We start from the raw sequence: 14,711 nt of genomic DNA, 5'->3' as shown, positions 1-14,711 counted from the left end.
GTCCAAGCTGAGGCTCAAGTTTTATGTTCCAGTCCAAGTCATGTCTCAAGTTTTATGCTCCAGTCCAAGTCAAAACTCAAATTTTATGTTCCAATCCAGGTCAGGTCTTATGTTTTATGCTCCAGTGCAAGTCAGGTGTTCCTCGCATGAACGACAGATACTCAGATCGGTGAAAAGACACAGCTGTTTACTGCGATCACAGGAGTTCAAACCCCACCCAAAGACAAGTTAACACAAGCCAGCCGACAATGTTAGAAGTGAAGTCCAGTCTCAGGACACATCCTTATATAGCCCATCCCCCTGGGAACAATGGTCCCTCTTGGCCTCTGGTGCTGGACCCCTGGAGTGAACAATCTTTAATGACTAGCTGTGTGTTTACAGATGGTCACTATCTCATCAATACATTATTTTTCCATCATCACATCTCAAGATTTATGCTCCAGTCCATAGGGTTGTGCCTGAACGAGTTCACTGAACCATGCTTCATGAACTGGTTCATATTCTGGATGAAAGTAAACTGAATCAGGTATTTCTTCCTGATTAACGTTATTGTGAGTTCGCTCATTCTGCTGTTTGTGAATGCCGTTCTCTCACATTTGAACTTTGTTCCAGAGAGTTCCAGATTTCCATGGAGCCTTCCAGGCAAAATCCCGGCTAAAACACATTGTAAACAGGCCTTAATATAACATTGAAAAACACCAGATCTGGCAACACCAGCCACCAAAGAGCTGTACCGCTCATGTGTCATCAAATTGTGAAACATGGAGGCAAAATCCTCTGAAGGCAGCAGCTCCACCTCTGCCTCCATGATCACTGCAGCATCTTCATATGATCAGTTAAAATACATTTTTGAAAAGGTCATGATAATCCAGGAGAGAGAAATCTGGCCTTTTTGGGTAAACTTTGCCAGCTGGGTGTCAAGAAGCAACTCCGGACATCAACAACGTCAACAGCAAACCTGGAACGGCCCATGGAACTAAAGCATCGGGCGCGGCTTCCATGGTACATGGACAAAATGTCACCAAAAACAATCTAAAGACGTGGTGACGGCGGCTAAAGCAGATCCTCTACCAGCCAGAACTAAATACAGGCGTCCAGCAGCAGCAGCTCTGGTGGCTTCATCTCCAGCTGCAGCTGGAAAACCTTCTGTAGGATGCTGTCTGAGACCTGCAGCCTTGGAGGACAGAGGAACCCTCAGCTTTCAGAAACTAATGAAGACATAATGTCTTTCTTTGTTTTGGTTTTTACTTCTTCTTTTGGGCTGAATTCTGCACTTTTATAACCCAAGTTCTAGAACTTTTCTTTGGTCAAACAAGACAGAAAAATACTTTCACAAAAACTGAAAAGTGACTTAATGAAATTATAAATAATGTTTAAATGTTTTGCACTTTGAGGTCCATCCTTTGTTTCCCTACCTCAGCCTGGTTCCTACCTCACATAGTTTAATAATTCCTCATTAAAAAAGACCATTCCCGCAGGTTTTTCCTCATGTTTTTATACTATAGGAGTGAAAGCTGCAGCTGCTACGAGTGTAGACTGAACTGGCAACAACAGGAAAATGCTGATTTCTGAGGGGAATAGCTCACAGCAACATATCAGGAAAAAGAACTATGAACTCGTTCATTTTTAGAACTGTGAACTTAGTTCAAAAATTTTAATTATGAACTATGAACTAAAATAGTTAATTTTACCAGGAGTGGACGAACCTGAAAAAAAACAAGTCTTTGAATTTTTCAGGGCCAGCTGGATCCCTGTTTATTAGAAGGTTCCAGAATATCTGGACTGTTTGGTAACAGAAGGAGAAACTCGCCCAGAACACAGAGAGTGGCTTTCTAGAAGCTTTCCCGGTAGAGTTAACATACCTTGTGAGCCACAGCTTCCCCCAGACATAGGCTAAACTATTCTACACTCATCCAGTAGCTTTATTAAATGTTAGGTCTTTAGGAGGAAACATTTTAATTAATGATTTTATCTCTGACAATAACCTTGATTTCATGTTTTTAACAGAAACTTGGTTAAATCAAGATAACAGTGCAGCTGCTCTTATAGAACCAACCCCTCCCAGCTTTAGTTTTATCAGTGAGGTCAGACTGAACCGGAGAGAAGGGGGGCAGTTTTATTTAATGAATCATTCCAGTGGAAGCAGTTATCTCCTGGAAGTTTTCCGCCTTATGAATACATGGCTCTTTAGCTGAAGGTGTCTTCCAGAGTCATGGTTCTAGATATCTACCGGCCACCAGGCCACTGTGGAGCATTTCATGCTGCTATAATCTGTGGAGATTCTGACTGTGTAGTTATTGTTGATGATTTTAACGTCTATGTAGACAACCCCAGGACAGAGGGACTAAAGACCTGAGTAACAGTTTGGAGAACTTTGGGCTGACTCAGCATATAACAGAAAACAATTAATTTAGTTACCATAGCTACGCAGATGACACACAGATTTGTATTACAATGTCACCAGGAGACCGAGGCCCTGTACAGGCTCTTGGTAAATGCACTGAGGAGATTAATGACCGGATGTGTCTGGACTTTCTTCAGTTAAACAAAAACTAAACTAAGGTGATGGTTTTTGGAGCCAAAGAGAAACGATGAAAGGTCATCACAGAGCTTCAGTCTGTACACCTAAAAACCCCCAACCAGGACAGAAACCTGGGTGTAGTGATGGACTCAGACCTACAAACCACCCACCAGGCTAGAAATCTGGGTGTATTGATGGACTCAGACCTAAACTTTGAAAAACACATGAAGGGAACCAGCCTACTATCAGCTTAAGAACATATCAAGGGTAAAAGATGTGATGTGTCAGCAGGACCTGGTAAAACTAGTCCAGCTTCCATCTTTAGCTACGTGTTGTTAGCTACATCTTGTCGGCTTTGTGCTGTTAGCTACGTGTTGTTAACTACATGGTGTTAGCTTCATACTGTTAGCTACATGGTGTTAGCTACATCTTGTTAGCTTCGTGCTGTTAGCTACGTGTTATTGGCTACATGGCATTAGCTACATCTTGTCAGCTTTGTGTTGTTAGCTATATGGTGTTAGCTACATCCTGTTAGCTTCATACTGTTAGCTACATGGTGTTAGCTACATCTTGTCAGCTTCGTGCTGTTAGCTACGTGTTGTTAGCTACATCTTGTCAGCTTCGTGCTGTTAGCTACGTGTTGTTAACTACATGGTGTTAGCTACATCTTGTCAGCTTCGTGCTGTTAGCTACGTGTTATTAGCTACATGGCATTAGCTACATCTTGTCAGCTTTGTGTTGTTAACTACATGGTGTTAGCTACATCCTGTTAGCTTCATACTGTTAGCTACATGGTGTTAGCTACATCTTGTCAGCTTCGTGCTGTTAGCTACGTGTTGTTAGCTACATCTTGTCAGCTTCGTGCTGTTAGCTCCGTGTTATTAGCTACATGGCATTAGCTACATCTTGTCAGCTTTGTGTTGTTAGAAACATGGTGTTAGCTACATCCTGTTAGCTTCATACTGTTAGCTACATGGTGTTAGCTACATCTTGTCAGCTTTGTGCTGTTAGCTACGTGTTGTTAACTACATGGTGTTAGCTACATCTTGTCAGCTTCGTGCTGTTAGCTACGTGTTATTGGCTACATGGCATTAGCTACATCTTGTCAGCTTTGTGTTGTTAGCTATATGGTGTTAGCTACATCTTGTCAGCTTTGTGCTGTTAGCTACATGTTGTTAACTACATGGTGTTAGCTACATCTTGTCAGCTTCGTGCTGTTAGCTACGTGTTATTAGCTACATGGTGTTAGCAACATCTTGTCAGCTTCGTGCTGTTAGCTCTGTGTTGTTAGCTACATCTTGTCAGCTTTGTGCTGTTAGCTACATGTTGTTAACTACATCTTGTCAGCTTTGTGCTGTTAGCTACATGTTGTTAACTACATGGTGTTAGCTACATCTTGTCAGCTTCGTGCTGTTAGCTACGTGTTATTAGCTACATGTGTTAGCAACATCTTGTCAGCTTCGTGCTGTTAGCTCTGTGTTGTTAGCTACATGGCATTAGCTACATCTTGTCAGCTTTGTGTTGTTAGCTACATGGTGTTAGCTACATCCTATTAGCTTCATACTGTTAGCTACATGGTGTTAGCTACATCTTGTCAGCTTCGTGCTGTTAGCTACGTGTTGTTAGCTACATGGTGTTAGCAACATCTTGTCAGCTTCGTGCTGTTAGCTCTGTGTTGTTAGCTACATGGCATTAGCTACATCTTGCCAGCTTCGTGTTGTTAGCTACATGCTGTTAGCTGCATGCCGTTAGCTACAACTTGTCAGCTTCGTGCTGTTGGCTCTGTGTTGTTAGCTCTGTGTTGTTAGCTAAATGGCATTAGCTACATCTTGTCAGCTTCGTGCTGTTAGCTCCGTGGTGTTAGCTACATGGCATTAGCTACATCTTGCCAGCTTCGTGTTGTTAGCTACATGCTGTTAGCTGCATGCCGTTAGCTACAACTTGTCAGCTTCGTGCTGTTAGCTCTGTGTTGTTAGCTACATGGCATTAGCTACATCTTGTCAGCTTCGTGCTGTTAGCTCCGTGGTGTTAGCTACATGGCATTAGCTACATCTTGCCAGCTTCGTGTTGTTAGCTACATGCTGTTAGCTGCATGCCGTTAGCTACAACTTGTCAGCTTCGTGCTGTTAGCTATGTTTTGTTAGCTACATGGCATTAGCTACATCTTGCCAGCTTCGTGTTGTTAGCTACATGCTGTTAGCTACATGGCATTAGCTACATCTTGTCAGCTTCGTGCTGTTAGCTACGTGTTGTTAGCTATATGGTGTTAGCTACATCTTGTCAGCTTCGTGCTGTTAGCTCTGTGTTGTTAGCTACATGGCATTAGCTACATCTTGCCAGCTTCGTGTTGTTAGCTACATGCTGTTAGCTGCATGCCGTTAGCTACATCTTGTCAGCTTCGTGCTGTTAGCTATGTGTTGTTAGCTATATGGTGTTAACTTCATGCTGTTGGCTAATGCTGAACACTTGCTGGGAAACGGTGGTGGTTCGAACTGCTGTAGAAGTTATTCTTTCATTTGTATTCATCACACAGTTCTTCACTGATGCTCAAAATAATTTCTGTTTTTGTGTTGTGGATTTAATCTAAGCCGCCTTTTTTTTTTAATAACCTCAGTGCAGCAGACAGGAAGAAGAAGACATTTTCAACCCAATGTTGTCGGCCATCACTGCACACAGAGTCCATAAACTTTATGAAGGGCGTGATGGATGAGTGCACACACATGGCCAACTTCTCTGGTAGGTGATAAAATGCAACAGGAAAATAAACTAAATCATATTTTAAAACAACTTTCAGAATCAGGAAATAAACAAAATCACTGAAGAGTTGATGAAATCAGGTTTTCCTAAAAAACATCTTTCCTCTACTGGGTCAGACTAAATCAGAACCACAACCTGAACCAGAGAGATTAACCAAAATGGCATTTTTACTCCATGAATTTCCTCCATCATGGTTCAGGTTTCTGACAGTAACGTTCTGGTGAGGTTTGCCTGTGTGAGTCGGGTCAGAGTGATGGAGGTCATGTGGTTCCGGAAGATCTTGGTTTAATTTATTAAATTAGTCATTGATATTTTGAGACTGATCCCAGCTTTAATCTCTGCTGCACATCATCATCATCGGTTTAACGTCAGTCGTCACATCGTCTTCATCAGATATAAACAGGCTGGACAGACGGATGTCATCGCCAGTGATGGGAGTGACGGTGTTAAAATAAACAGCGTTACTTTTTCAGTAATGGTTGATCTAACTAATGACTTTTTCCATCATTACAGTGTTGTTACCATCACTGAGGATCAAACGTCACTGATTTTTATAAAATTAGATTCGTTTTATGTTTTGGACGAACAGAAGTTCCACATTTGTTGGGATTATATTGTGCTGCTACAGTGGAGAGCAGGTGGAGGGATACAGCTGAAACTGGAGAATACGCTCAGAAGAGCTAAGCTTTAAACCGGCGATTAGCTGGGTCATCGGCCAGATCACCCACTCAGATCTGACAGCTTCTTCAGCCAGAAGGCTCCTTTTACCATGGAACAAACAAATCATTTAGTTTTCTGATGACCTTAGAAAATGTTTCGATGTGATAAATAATGATGATGTTTGGCCTTAATTTGTTCAATAGATCACTTTGCATTAATTGTCATGGGTTAAGACGGTGGTGAGGACCCAAACGCAGGCTGACGAGGCAGACAGCTAACTGGTGCAGCACTAAAGCTTTTTTTAAAAAAAACAAAAAACAACCAAATTCATTACAAAGCTAAAAACTTGGAAAAAGCAACAGAATCAAGACAGCAACATGACAAGAAGACATTCAGTAGAGAGACGCTCATACCGAGGGGTATAAATACACTGAGGAACTAATAGGAAACAGGTGAAGTGAATTTGCTAATTTAACCAGGTGAGCCGATGAACAGGATGCAAAAAACAGTACAAAACAGAAGGGGAATGAACTCACAAATTAAAACAGGAAACCAGAAAAACTTAACAGGACAAAACCAAACCCAACAGTACCAAAACCCCCGGATCATGACATTGATAGGATTCCTCAAACAACAACTGCTCATTTTATGGTTCTTCCAGCTGCTCCAGGCAGTTCTGTTCCAGTCCAACCAATCGCCCTTACATAACACTTATATAACACTCTGCAGACTACAGCCTGAAAGAAACGTTTACACAATGATGGCTTTATTATTCTTTTATTATGTTTATGATCAATTTCTTTCTGAAGATCCATGCCTCTTTTGCTTTGGTAAAGCCTCTTTCCACCAGCAAACGCTTTCCACCTCTTCATCACTTCTCTCCGGGTCACCGCTTGACTGATGTTAAAAGAGCGGACCCACTTCTCCCCGGGTCACCGCCCAGCTGACGGTAAAGGAGCGGACCCACTTCTACCCGGGTCACCGCCCAGCTGACAGTAAAGGAGTGGACCCACTTCTCCCCGGGTCACCGCCCAGGTGACGGTAAAAGAGCGGACCCACTTCTCCCTGGGTCACCGCCCAGGTGACGGTAAAGGAGCGGACCCACTTCTCCCCCGGGTCACTGCCTGGCTGACGGTAAAGGAGCGGACCCACTTCTACCCGGGTCACCGCCCAGCTGACAGTAAAGGAGTGGACCCACTTCTCCCCGGGTCACCGCCCAGGTGACGGTAAAAGAGCGGACCCACTTCTCCCTGGGTCACCGCCCAGGTGACGGTAAAGGAGCGGACCCACTTCTCCCCCGGGTCACTGCCTGGCTGACGGTAAAGGAGCGGACCCACTTCTCCCCGGGTCACCGCCCAGCTGACAGTAAAGGAGTGGACCCACTTCTCCCCGGGTCACCGCCCAGGTGACGGTAAAAGAGCGGACCCACTTCTCCCTGGGTCACCGCCCAGGTGACGGTAAAGGAACGGACCCACTTCTCCCCGGGTCACCGCCCAGCTGACGGTAAAGGAGCGGACCCACTTCTCCCCGGGTCACCGCCCAGCTGACAGTAAAGGAGTGGACCCACTTCTCCCCGGGTCACCGCCCAGGTGACGGTAAAAGAGCGGACCCACTTCTCCCTGGGTCACCGCCCAGGTGACGGTAAAGGAGCGGACCCGCTTCTCCCTGGGTCACCGCCCAGCTGACAGTAAAGGAGTGGACCCACTTCTCCCCGGGTCACCGCCCAGGTGACGGTAAAAGAGCGGACCCACTTCTCCCTGGGTCACCGCCCAGGTGACGGTAAAGGAGCGGACCCGCTTCTCCCCTGGGTCACTGCCTGGCTGACTGTAAAGGAGCGGACCCACTTCTCCCTGGGTCACCGCCCAGGTGACGGTAAAGGAGCGGACCCACTTCTCCCTTGGTCACCGCCCAGGTGACGGTAAAGGAGCGGACCCACTTCTCCCTTGGTCACCGCCCAGGTGACGGTAAAGGAACGGACCCACTTCTCCCTGGGTCACCGCCCAGGTGACGGTAAAGGAGCGGACCCACTTCTTTCCAGGTCACCTCCCAGGTGACAGTAAAGGAGCGGACCCAGTCAGTGTGCGAAGCCACACACACAAACAAGCAGGAGATGCTGCAACGGTGAGTCCAGAGAAGGAAGAGTTTTAATCTGGAACCACAGACGTCAGTTTTCCCTCAGAGAAAAAAGACGAGAAAGTTGTGAGGAAAGTCATGACCAGAAACGTTTGTTTCATGGTGGCTGGAAGCAGGTAGAAGCTCCACCTGAGGAGGAGACGGAGGCAATCAAAGTTTAGGACTTTCCTGTTAGTAATTTATTCCACCATGTTTCTGTTTCATGGGTCAGTCAGATCTAAAATTCAGTTTTATTATGAATCAGTGAACATGTGACGGATGTGGAATTCTGTTAAAGGGAACATACTTAAACATTTTTTTTAAAAAGTGATGGAGTAGTTACTTTTCTGAGTAATTAATTACTTTATCAAACTTTAACTCCATTACTAATACCATTACTTTTTGCAAGAAGTAACTAGTAACTAACTATTTACTTTTTTAAAGTAACGTGGCCAGCACTGATTAGCACCACGGTGACGGGTGGTGCATTATGATGCAGTCATGATGCATTTCAGGTTTACCAGGTGACTCCGTAACTCCAGTTTTTGTAACTCTAGCTGAGTTTTTCCCCACACAGTAGAAAATGGATCTGAATCTGAATGAGATAGATCAGGTTTCTGGTCTAGACCAAATGTGTCCTGCTGATCTGGTTAAACCCTCCTTCATATGAGGCGTTCGCTGGACTGTAGTTCTTTTAATTTGAATGCATTTCTTTGTTTTGCTGGGAAAGCATCAGTAAACATCAGACATGATTTTTATCTGTTGTGTCAGGTTGGCAGCAGGTTTCCCAAGATAAACCTGTCCTGTCTGTGTGTCCCAGTCCCCGTAGACACCAGTCTCATCATTGTGGTCCAGGCCAAAGAGGACGCCTATATTCCCCGAGCAGGAGTCCTCAGTCTGCCGGAAATTTGGCCTGAATGTGAAGTCAGATTCCTGCGTGGAGGACACATCAGTGCATACCTGTTCAAACAGAAGGTCTTCAGGTAAATACCTCCCTGGTAGAGCACTGGGTGAAGTCAGCTTCTGATTGGTCATAAAAATTAACAGCAATTTCAATGTTTTTTTTTTTTTTTTTTTTTTTTTTGGGAGGGACACTTGACCACATTAGACCAGGTCCTGCTGAAAAACTACAGGACTTAGGATGTCCAGATATGAACTGAATTATTCTATATAGTACAAAGAATCATTAACATGCAGCTTCTGGTGCATGAAACCTTTATTCTGTTAATGAAAATCCTGGAAAAAAAGCACCTAGCCCACATCAGACCAGTCGTCTATTGCACAGTAGGATGTAGACATCAGGATGAGTAACCAAGCTGGGCTCATCCAGTCCAAAACAAGTCCAGGATTCAAGAGCAAGCCAGGATGAACAGACACGGATTCAGCATGCAAAGTGAAATTTACCTTGGATAAGCTTCCTCAATAGATCCTGAAGATGTATCACATAATTACTGAATTACCATGGCAACGAGAGTGGCCTAATTCTGTCCACCGGAGCAGTAAATCCTCAGCAGCCGACGAGGTAGTCGCGGACCAAATGAAAGAGAAGGAAAACACCACGTTTTAACAAAAGGAGAGGTGTGGCCAAGTGTTGCAGAACACCTTAATGCCTGAGTAGTACACAAATACTCACTCACTGCTACACACTCACTGCTACACACTAAGTATTACACACTCACTAATACACACTCACTGCCACAAAATATTACACACTCACAACTACACGCTCACTGCTACACACAAAGTATTACACGCTCACTAGTAAACACTCACTACTACACGCTAAGTATTACACACTCACTACTACACACTAAGTATTACACACTCAGTACTACACACTCACTACTACACACTAAGTATTACACACTCAGTAGTATACACTCACTGCTACAAAATATTACACACTTACTACTACACGCTTGCTGCTACACACAAAGTATTACACACTCAGTAGTATACACTCACTGCAGCAAAGTATTACACACTCACGAGTACACACTCACTACTACACGCTAAGTATTACACACTCACTACTACACACTAAGTTTTACACACTAAGTAGTACACACTCACTTCTACACACTACATTTTACACACTCAGTAGTACACACTCAGTAGTATACACTCACTGCTACAAAATATTACACACTTACTACTACACACTCGCTACTACACACAAAGTATTACACACTCACTAGTACACGCTCACTGCTACACACTAAGTATTACACACTCACTATTACACACTCACTACTACACGCTAAGTATTACACACTCACCACTACACACTAAGTTTTACACACTAAGTAGTACACACTACATTTTACACACTCAGTAGTACATGCTAAGTAAGTAAGTAAGTAAGTAAATGTTTATTTATATAGCACCTTTCAAGATAAAATCACAAAGTGCTTAACAACAAGATAAAACACTGAATAACAGTAATACAGAGATAATAAAAACAAATAAAACTAAGTAAACAAAAAAAAAAACTAAGTAAAAGCAAGTTTAAAAAGATGTGTTTTTAGCTGCTTTTTAAAAGAGATCATGGAGTCCACAGATCTCAGGCTTAGAGGAAGGAGTTCCAGAGGACAGGAGCCACTGCTGTAAAGGCTCTGTCACCCTTAGTTTTCAGCCGTGTTGGCTTAACAACCAGCAGATCTTGAAGACTTGATCTCAGGGACCTGCTGGGCACGTAGAGCTGTAGGAGATCCCTGATGTATTCAGGTGCCTGGTCATGTAGGGCGTGAAAAACCAGGTTAAAACCAGAATTTTAAAATGCACCCTGTAATAGATGGGCAGCCAGTGCAGCTGGATTAGTAGAGGAGTGAGATGGGTGAATTTGGGGGATTTAGTTATCAGCCTTGCAGCAGCGTTCTGAACCAACTGGAGACGGTCAAGCGATTTTTTGTTTAAACATGTGAAATGGGAATTACAGTAATCCAGTCTGGATGAGATGAAGGCATGTACGATCATCTCCATCTCAGATGATGAAACAACTGGGCGCAGCTTAGCAATGTTTTTGAGGTGATAAAAACAAGAGCGAGTAAGTAATTTTACATGAGCATCTAAGGACATTGCAGGGTCAAGGGTTACCCCAAGGTTCCTGACCGAGGGCTTAATGCATGAGGCAAGTGGGCCGAGACTCTCAGCTATCTCAGGTAAAAATCTGTCAGGGGCACAAACAAGGACCTCGGTTTTTACATCATTAAGTTGAAGAAAGTTGTCATTCATCCAGCTCCTTACAGCATCCAAACACCCAAGCAATGTCTGAATCTTAAAAACATCCTGAGGTTTAAAAGAAATAAAAAGCTGAATATCATCAGCATAACAATGATAAGAAATATCTTTAAAAGAGCCGATAATGTGCTGCAGTGGTAGCAAATATAAAATAAACAATAAAGGACCCAGAACAGACCCCTGTTGAACACCAAAATCAAGAGCTGAAGACGAGGATTTAAACTTAGCAGCAGCCACAGAAACTAATCTCCCAGAGAGATAAGAGGAGAACCAATTACACACTCAGTATTACGCACTCACTACTACACACTAAGTATTACACACTCATTAGTAAACGCTCACTACTACACACTAAGTATTACACACTCAGTAGTATACACTCACTGCTACAAAATATTACACACTTACTACTACACACTCGCTGCTACACACAAAGTATTACACACTCACTAATACACGCTCACTGCTACACACTAAGTATTACACACTCACTATTACACACTCACTACTACCAATAAGTAGTACACACTCACTTCTACACACTACATTTTACACACTCAGTATTACGCACTCATTAGTAAACGCTCACTACTACACACTATTACACACTCATTAGTACACACTCACTACTACACGCTAAGTATTACACAGTCAGTATTATACACTCATTGCAACAAAATATTACACAATTACTACTACACACTCACTGCAACACACTAAGTATTACACACTCAATAATACACACTCACTGCTACACGCTAAGTATTACACACTCACTAGTACACACTCACTGATACACACAAAGTATTACACACTTACTAGTACACGCTCGCTGCTACACACAAAGTTTACAAACTAAGTTTTATACACTCACTACTACACACTAAGTATTACACACTCATTAGTACACACTCACTACTACACACTAAGTATTACAAACTCAGTAATATAAACTCACTGCTACAAAATATTACACACTCACTACTAGACGCTAGCTGCTACACACAAAGTATTACACACTCACTAGTACACACTCGCTTCCATACACTAAGTTTTACACACTCAGTTGTACACACTCGGTATTACACACCATATTTTACGCACTCGGTAGTACACACTAAGTTTTACACACACAGTAGTGCACACACGGTAATACACACTATGTTTTACACACTGTGTAGTAAACACTACATTCTACACACTCAGTAGTACACACTCACTGCTACACACTACATTTTACACACTCGGTAATACACACTCAGTAGTACACACTATGTTTTACACACTCAGTAGTAAAGACTACGTTTTACACACTCAGTAGTACACACTCACTACTACACACTAAGTTTTACACACTCACTCCTACACACTAAGTATTACACACTCAGTAGTATACACTCACTGCAACAAAGTATTACACACTCACTACTACATGCTCACTGCTACACACTAAGTTTTACACACTCAGTAGTACAAACTCAGTAGTACATGCTAAGTTTTACACACTCAGTAGTACACACTCACTACTACACACTAAGTTTTACACACTCAGTAGTACAAACTCAGTAGTACATGCTAAGTTTTACATACTCAGTAGTACACACTCACACACACACACACACACACACAAAATGTTCAGGCTCAGGATGTTTTTTTTGCTTTTTATCTGTAAATAATAAATATTGTTATAAATATGCAAATGAATATAAATGCAGACACATGCAGTTCCAGGGAGGGAGTATATGTGTACGTTCGGTATGCACATGGTGATGTTGATTAATTTGTTTGTGTTGTATTTGCAGACAGGCCATATATGATGCATTCAACAGGTTTTGCCTGAAGTATCCAACCCTGCACTGATACAGAAGGTCAGCGTTCCTGTGGGAGGACTGGGGCCAGAGTCTGGACAGAAGAAGAAACGATGAAGACTGAGAGTCAGGACAGTCAGCTGTTCATCAGCTGTAAATGTTCAGAGTTCCTGTTGAGCTTCAGGGAACACCCAGATGAATCTGGGTGACTGGGACTGTCTCAGTGTCTAACCTGCCAATGTGATGTTGTCAAAGAAATCCTTTAGCCTTACTGTGATTAGCTGGTGGTGACAGATGATGATAGCTCTGTTTTCTACACTTTGTTGGCTTCATGTAGCTTTCATTCCACAATATTCCAGCTTCTTCCTTCAGAGAGAAACATCTGGATAGCGCCAGTGAACACAGCTATACTGATCATATCCAGGAGAAAGATGATTGTAGGTTTATTATTCCAAGAAGAAGTTTTAATGCAGTACTAATGACAATCCAGTCCTTTATTCCAAGATGAGGGACATCAGCCAGACTCGTCCCTGCTGTGTGTTGACTTTTTAATCCATTTGCAAATTGATTAAAGTGAGTTTTTCATCGTCTGAGTTTCCACTAAATCAAATCAAATCGAACTTTATTTATAAAGTGCTTTTCATGCCAAAGGCAACGCAAAGTGCTTTACATGATAAAAAGCAATTTATACATATTAAAAATAAAATGAGTCTTTACACACTGCGTATAAAAAAATAAATAAAATTTAATTAAAAGGTAAGCTAAAAAGGTCTTAAGCCTCTTTTTTAGAAACATCAACAGTCTCTGCAGGTCTGAGGTTCTTTGGCAGGCTGGTCCACAGATGAGGACCGTAGGCTTTGTTCCTTAATCCTGGAACAACTAAGAGACCGGTACCAGAGGACCTGAGGGTCCGCGAGGGTTCATAATTTAAAAGAAGATCCGATAAATAAGAAGGTCCAAGACCATTAAGACATCTATAAACTACTAAAAGAAGCTTAAAATCATCCTGAAACGCACGGGAAGCCGATGCAGCGATTTTAAAACTGGTGTGATGTGTTCCCTCTGGTCCTCGTCAGAACGCTGAGTTCTGGAGTAGCTGCAGGTTAGAAATGGACCAGAGAGCAGGGCGTTACAGTCATCTGTTCACTGGTGTTTATTTTGTGGAAGCAGGTGATGTGGGAAAATAGTTTGTGACGGCATTTTGTAGTTTCTGTGATGAAGCAGTTGAGTGGTGAGCATCTTTCTGGCTCATGATGCCATTTTGCTGTTTGTTGTCCTTGATAACATTCTGTATTTTTGTGAAGCCATCGTCTGGTTGACAACCTCTCCTTGCTTCCCGGTGCTGTACTGTTGTTTCTGCTTTTGGTGTCCTTGGTGTCTTGGTCATTTCTGTGATATAATGACTTCTTCCTATGAAGATCTCTGGATCAGGCTATTTCGTAGTGAATAACATTCAGCTAGCGGTGTGGCAAAATATTTTCAGGTAAAAGAAGAGCTCTGGACGTCAGCTTGATGTAAAATAAAAATAATGATTTATTACAAGAAGTGACATCTTAAACATCTGTGAGGTCTCAGGCCAATTTTGAGAATCCCACTGAAAACATATGTGAACC

General features: G+C 42.7%; 1 protein-coding gene across 3 annotated transcripts in view; it reads left to right on the top strand.

Annotated features, from left to right (window-relative positions):
* Positions 1–13,686, top strand: part of abhd18 (abhydrolase domain containing 18) — a 59,070-nt gene extending 45,384 nt beyond the window's left edge. For 2 of the 3 annotated variants that reach the window (XM_041991242.1, XM_041991241.1), the window contains 3 exons: positions 5,136–5,257; positions 8,871–9,033; positions 13,093–13,686. In XM_041991242.1, coding sequence (XP_041847176.1) covers positions 5,136–5,257; positions 8,871–9,033; positions 13,093–13,150 — 343 coding nt within the window. In that variant the 3' untranslated portion in view covers positions 13,151–13,686. Of the gene's footprint in view, positions 1–5,135; positions 5,258–8,821; positions 9,034–13,092 lie in introns of all 3 variants that reach the window. The other variant, XR_006011152.1, reaches the window with a different exon arrangement.
* Positions 13,687–14,711: the final 1,025 nt, after the last annotated feature.

Source organism: Melanotaenia boesemani, chromosome 7 (assembly GCF_017639745.1).
Source record: "Melanotaenia boesemani isolate fMelBoe1 chromosome 7, fMelBoe1.pri, whole genome shotgun sequence".
Lineage (NCBI taxonomy): Eukaryota > Metazoa > Chordata > Actinopteri > Atheriniformes > Melanotaeniidae > Melanotaenia > Melanotaenia boesemani.
Note: the sequence above shows the minus strand (reverse complement) of the source record. Positions and strands in the feature narration are given on the sequence as shown.